The following is a 5,362-nucleotide window of genomic DNA, read 5'->3' as shown; positions in this document are numbered from 1 at the left end:
AGGGGTGGGGCTTATGGGGGAGGGGGCTTAATGGGGGCGGGGGCTTAATAGGGGTGGGGGCTTATGGGGCGGAGCGTGGTGACACATTAAAGGGGTTCGAAATCCACCCGGAGTCCTTTTTGGGGAAAGACCCCAAACCACATTTTTTTAGGGGGGGGGCCTTGAAACGCCCCCCCCCTCCCCGAACCTTGCTGGGGGGCACCCTGAGCCCCCCCCCCGTATCCCAGTTTGTGCCCCCCCCCCCAGTTCCCTTTCAACACCCAGAGTGGGAGGGGCCTTAAAACCCCCCAAAACCCCTTTTTTTTGGGGGGGGGGCTGGAAACCCCCCTCAGCCTCAGCCTGGGGGGCTCAAAACCCCCGAACCCCCTTTTTTTTTGGGGGGGGGGCTGGAAACCCCCCTCAGCCTCAGCCTGGGGGGGGCAAAACCCCCCGAAACCCCTTTTTTTTTGGGGGGGGGGGTCGGAAACCCCCCTCAGCCTAAGCCTGGGGGGCTCAAAACCCCCCAAAACCCCTTTTTTTTGGGGGGGGGGGGGCTGGAAACCCCCCTCAGCCTCAACCTGGGGGGCTCAAACCCCCCGAACCCCCTTTTTTTTTGGGGGGGGGGGGGTCGGAAACCCCCCTCAGCCTCAGCCTGGGGGGGCTCAAAACCCCCCGAAACCCCTTTTTTTTGGGGGGGGGGGGGGGGGTCCTGACCCCCCCCCCCCGCAAAAGCGCCCGGGGAGCCTTGAAACAGCCCCAAGGGGGGGGGGGGGGGGCCTTGAAACGACCACGCGCGGAGGGGCGGGGCTTGCTATGCTAACGAGGGCGCGCGGCAGCCAATCACGGCGCGGCATGCAAATGAGGGAGCGCGCGCCGGAGGGCGGCGCGGCGCGGCCAATGAGGAGGGAGAGGGGGCGGGGCCGGGGCGCCGGCGAGACCCCGGGAGTCTCGCGAGAGGTTGGGGCGGGGGGGGGGGGGGGGAGGAGGAGGAGGAGGCGGCGGCGGAGGAGGAGGCGGCGGGATGGGAGCGCCGAGGTGAGGCCGCGGCCGGGCCCGGCACCGGCCCCGGCACCAAGCCCCGCCCCCAGCCCCGCCCACCGCCCCCTCGAGGGTGGGGGGCACCGACCCCGGGGCTGGGGGGGCTCCGCCGGTGGCCCCCGGCCCGCCCCTTCCGCGCCCCCCCCCCCCCACCCTTAGCAACCGCGGCCCTTAGCAACGGGCTGCCCCTTGCCCCGTGACGTCATCGCCCCCTCCCTCACCCCCTCGCCCCCCCCTCCCCCCCCCGGTGCCTTCTTTATGGGGGGGGGTGTCCCGTAGGGTTGGGTAGGGGGCACCTGGGGGGGGGCTATGGGGGCAGTTGGGGGGCCGGGGTGTTTCGGGGGGGGGTCCGGGGGAGCTCGAGGGGGGCGCTTGGGGCTTTAAGGAAGCTCCTGGGGGGGGGGCACTGGGGGTTGGGGGGGGAACCTGGGGGGGTGGAGGGACCTTGGAGGGGGCGCTGGGGGTTTGGGACTGCTCGTGGGGGGGCACTGGGGGCTGGGGGGGGGCACCTGGGTGTGTGGTGGGACCCTGGAGGGGGCATTTGTGGCTCTGAGGCGGCTCTTGGGGGGGCTGGGGGGGGCTGGGGTGGGTTCTGGGGTGCATGGAGGCACCCTGGAGTGGACATTGGGGGGTTGTGACTGTTCGTGGGGGGGGCACTGGGAGCTCTGGGGGGCACCTTGGGGGGGGACGGAGGGACCCTGGAGGGGGCGCTGAGAGTTTGGGACTGCTCGGGGGGGGGCACCTGGGGGGCTGGGGGGGGGATCTGGGGGGTGGAGGGACCCTGGAGGGGGCGCTAAGGGTTTGGGACTGCTCGTGGGGGGGCGCTGGGGGGGCTGTGGGAGCTCCAAGGGGTTATGCAGGGCTCTGGGGTGTGGGGGGGTATCTGGGGCCAACAGGGGGGAGCGTGGATTTAGGGGGGGGGCTCTGAAGGGGGACACAGGGGTTTGGGGGGGGGCACCAAAGTGTCTGGGGTGTGCTGAGGGGGGGCGCTTGGGAGTCTTGGCTGTACCTGGAGGTGCATGGAGGGGCAGGCGGTTTTGGGGGGGCTTCCCATGGGAGACCCTTCTCGCTCCCCCCCTCCCCAGATGCCCCGTCACTGCTCTGCTGCCGGCTGCTGCACCCGCGACACCCGGGAGACCCGCAACCGAGGCATCTCCTTCCACCGGTGGGTGCCCCCACACCTCCTCGGGGGGCGGCATCCCCGTGGGGACCCCTTGTTGCCCCCCCAAATGGCCTTGCTGAGGGGGCTCTCCCCGTTTCTCCCTTTGTGGCGGTTTTTTTTTGGTGTCTTTTCACCTTTTTGCTCTTGGTTTAATCCTCTCGCAGTGGTTTAGTCCAGGTGTAACCCCCCCCACCCCCACCCCCAGTGATGGTTTGGCCCAGGTGTACCCCTCTCCTTTAGCAATGGTTTGGCCCGGGTGTTCCCTCTCCCCCCCCTTTTTAGCAATGGTTTGGCCCGGGTGTTCCCTCTCCCCCCCCTTTTTAGCAATGGTTTGGCCCAGGTGTTCCCTTCCCCCCCTTTTTAACAGTGGTTTGCCCCCAGGTGTTCCCCCCCCCCCCCTTTTAGCAGTGGTTTGCCCCAGGTGTTCCCTTCCCCCCCCTCCTTTTAGCAATGGTTTGGGCCATTTGTTTCCCTCCTTTATCTTTTAGCAGTGGTTTGGCCCAGATATTCCCCCCCACCTTAGCAGTGGTTTGGCCCAGGTTTCCCCCCCCTTTTTGGCATTGGTTTGGCCCAGGTGTTCACCCCCACCCTTCTTTAGCAATGGTTTGGCCGAGGTGCTCCCCTTTTAGCAGTGGTTTGGCCCAGGTGTTCCCCCCTTCCTCCCCCTTTTAGGAATGGTTTGGCCCTGGTATTTTTTCCCCCCTCCCTTAGCAGTGGTTTGGCCCAGGTGCTCTCCCCCCTCCCTTTTTTACCCCTATTTAGCAGTGGTTTGGCCCAGGTGCACCCCCCCCCCCCTTTAGCAGTGGTTTGGTCCAGGTGTTCACACATCCCCCCCCTTTTAGCAATAGCTTGGCCCAGGTATTTTCCCCCCTCCCTTAGTGGTGGTTTGGCCCAGGTGTTCCCCCCTCCTGCCTTTAGCAATGGTTTGCCCCACGAATCTGCTCCCCCCTCCCCCCCTTAGCAATGGCTTGACCCAGTTATGTGTCCCCCCCCAATTTAGGAATGGTTCAGCCCCCTCCCCATTAGCGAACCCTCCCTGGCCCGTTCCATTTGTGGCTGCCGGGGGGGAGCCGTCCCCCCAACCTCTCAAAAAACAATATTTTGGGGGGGATTTCGGCTGCGAAACCTGACGTGACCCCCCCTTTTTTTTTGCCCCCCACCCCCCCCCAGGCTGCCCAAGAAGGACAACCCGCGGCGGGCGCTGTGGCTGGAGAACAGCCGGCGGCGGGACGCGAGCGGGGAGGGCCGCTGGGACCCGGCCTCCAAGTACATCTACTTCTGCTCCCAGCACTTCGAGAAGAGCTGCTTCGAGATAGTCGGCTTCAGGTAGCTAACGAGGCACTTAATTAAGCCGCTCCTCCCGCCGAGAGTGGGCCCCGGTAATTAAGGAGCACCCCCCGTAATTAAGGACACCCCCAAATCCCCCCCCCCCCCCCATTTCGGTTTAAAGTGGGCTGCTCCAGGCCTCCCCCTATTGTGAGTGGAAATGGTTTGCTCCAACCCATCACCCCCCCCCCCCCCGGGGCTCAGTTTCCCATTTTGGGGTCCTGTTCCCCCCCCCCCCCCAGATGCTTTTGGGGGTCTCAGGGATGTGGGGGTTACGCCCCCCCCCCATCCCCCAGGGACTTTGTGGGTTTTGGATCCCTCTAAAGTCACCCCCAGGGCTTTTGGGGGACCCCCCCCCGAGTTTTAGATCCCAAAAACCTCCCAAAACCTTTCCTAAATTTTTGGGGGCACCATTAGGACCCCCGCCCCAAACCTCTGGGGTTCATGGGTCACTCTGGGAGACCCTCCAACATTTTTGGGTGTCTCTTTTTACCCCTCCAGGGCTTTGGGGTACACCCCCCCCCCCAGGGTTTTGGGACCCTCTAGGGCCTTTGGGTTTTGGGGTCCCTGTGGGTTTTGGGGTCCCTGTGGGTTTTGGGGTGCCCCCCACGCACTGACCCCCCTCTCTTTCCTCCCCCACCCCCGCTGCAGCGGCTACCACCGCCTGAAGGAAGGGGCCGTCCCCACCGTCTTCGAGTCGACCTCCCTCAAAACCCCCCGGGCCGCCAAGCCGAAGCCCCCCCTGCCCGACAGCGACACCCCAAAGCCCCCCCGGGCCACCAAGAAGTGGAGGTGAGTCCCAGGGCGGGCACATGGTCCAGGAGGTGACACAGGACACTGCCACCATCTCCCCCCCCCCACCTCCCCCAGCCCAGTTTAACCCCCCCTCCCCTTTTCTCCATACAGGCAGGACCCCCCCACATCCCCACCGGACCCCCCCTTCTCCACCGACGTCTCCTGCTTCCCCCGAGAAGGCGAAGACCCTGGGGGCGTCCCGGCTCTTCCCGGCCCTTCGGGCGCACGGGGTCCCCTCCCGGACACCCTTTTGGTGGCCACAGGGGACGAAGAAGCCACAGACACCCCTGCCCTCCCCGAAGGGGCCCCCCCGGCGCCCCCCCGTCCCGTTTCACCTTCCCTCTACATGCTGCGGCTCCCGCCGCCGGCCGGGGCGTACATCCAGAGCGAGCACAGCTACCAGGTGGGCAGCGCCTTGCTCTGGAAGCGCCGCGCCGAAGCCGCCCTGGACGCCCTGGACAAAGCCCAGCGGCAGCTCCAGGCTTGCAAACGTCGGGAGCAGAGGCTGCGGCTGCGGGTGGGCGAGCTGCAGCGAGAGCGACGGGCCCCCCCCGAGGGCCGGAGGGTCCCCAAGGAGCCCCCGCCGCAGGGCGCGGAGCCGCAGGTGCTCGGCGGTGCCGACGGCGGACAGTGAGGGCTCGCCTCCTCTTCCTCGCCGCGGCGCCGCTGGGAAGGTTTGTAAATAAACAAAGCGTTTTCGCCTTTTCTATGAAAAAAAAATCAAGGCGACGGCTCGCATCTGGGAATGCTGGGGGGGGGGGGTAAAGGACAGCGTGCCCGAGTCGGTTTTGCTCGCTGATCTGGCGGGAAACAGTTTTGGGGAGAAATCAGCTGGATTGGTGAGCTAAACCGGCTCAGCGAGGCCATCGTAGATGAGCAGCGGGGTTGGGCGTGCGTTGCGTTGGTCCCTGTTTTTGGGGAGCTTGGGGCTGCTTTCCTGAGCTGGTTTCGGTGCTCGATCCGGCAGAAAATCGGGTTGGGGAGAAATAAATGAGTTTTGCGCCAGATTTGCGGGAAGAACAGAGCGTTTTGGGGCACGATCTGTCTTCACAGCCAGCCCTT

General features: G+C 66.0%; 1 protein-coding gene across 1 annotated transcript; it reads left to right on the top strand.

Annotated features, from left to right (window-relative positions):
• Window positions 1–936: 936 nt before the first annotated feature.
• Window positions 937–5,307, top strand: THAP7 (THAP domain containing 7). Its single transcript, XM_080609272.1, has 5 exons — window positions 937–1,014; window positions 2,103–2,182; window positions 3,350–3,505; window positions 4,157–4,297; window positions 4,412–5,307. Exons 2-5 carry the CDS (start codon window positions 2,103–2,105, stop codon window positions 4,932–4,934), a joined length of 900 nt encoding a protein of 299 aa, XP_080465398.1. The 5' UTR covers window positions 937–1,014; the 3' UTR covers window positions 4,935–5,307.
• The last annotated feature ends 55 nt before the right edge of the window (window positions 5,308–5,362 follow it).

This window comes from Anser brachyrhynchus, assembly GCF_964034855.1.
Source record: "Anser brachyrhynchus genome assembly, contig: SCAFFOLD_335, whole genome shotgun sequence".
NCBI classification, from domain to species: Eukaryota; Metazoa; Chordata; class Aves; order Anseriformes; family Anatidae; genus Anser; species Anser brachyrhynchus.
Note: the sequence above shows the minus strand (reverse complement) of the source record. Positions and strands in the feature narration are given on the sequence as shown.

What these genes read in the sequence shown, in the direction of transcription:
- THAP7 (XM_080609272.1), top strand. Translation starts at nt 2,103, where the DNA reads ATGCCCCGTCACTGCTCTGCTGCCGGCTGCTGCACCCGCGACACCCGG. An exon ending in CGAGGCATCTCCTTCCACCG is followed by an intron (nt 2,183 to 3,349) that starts GTGGGTGCCCCC and finishes ACCCCCCCCCAG; the next exon opens with GCTGCCCAAGAAGGACAACC. An exon ending in TTCGAGATAGTCGGCTTCAG is followed by an intron (nt 3,506 to 4,156) that starts GTAGCTAACGAG and finishes CCCCCGCTGCAG; the next exon opens with CGGCTACCACCGCCTGAAGG.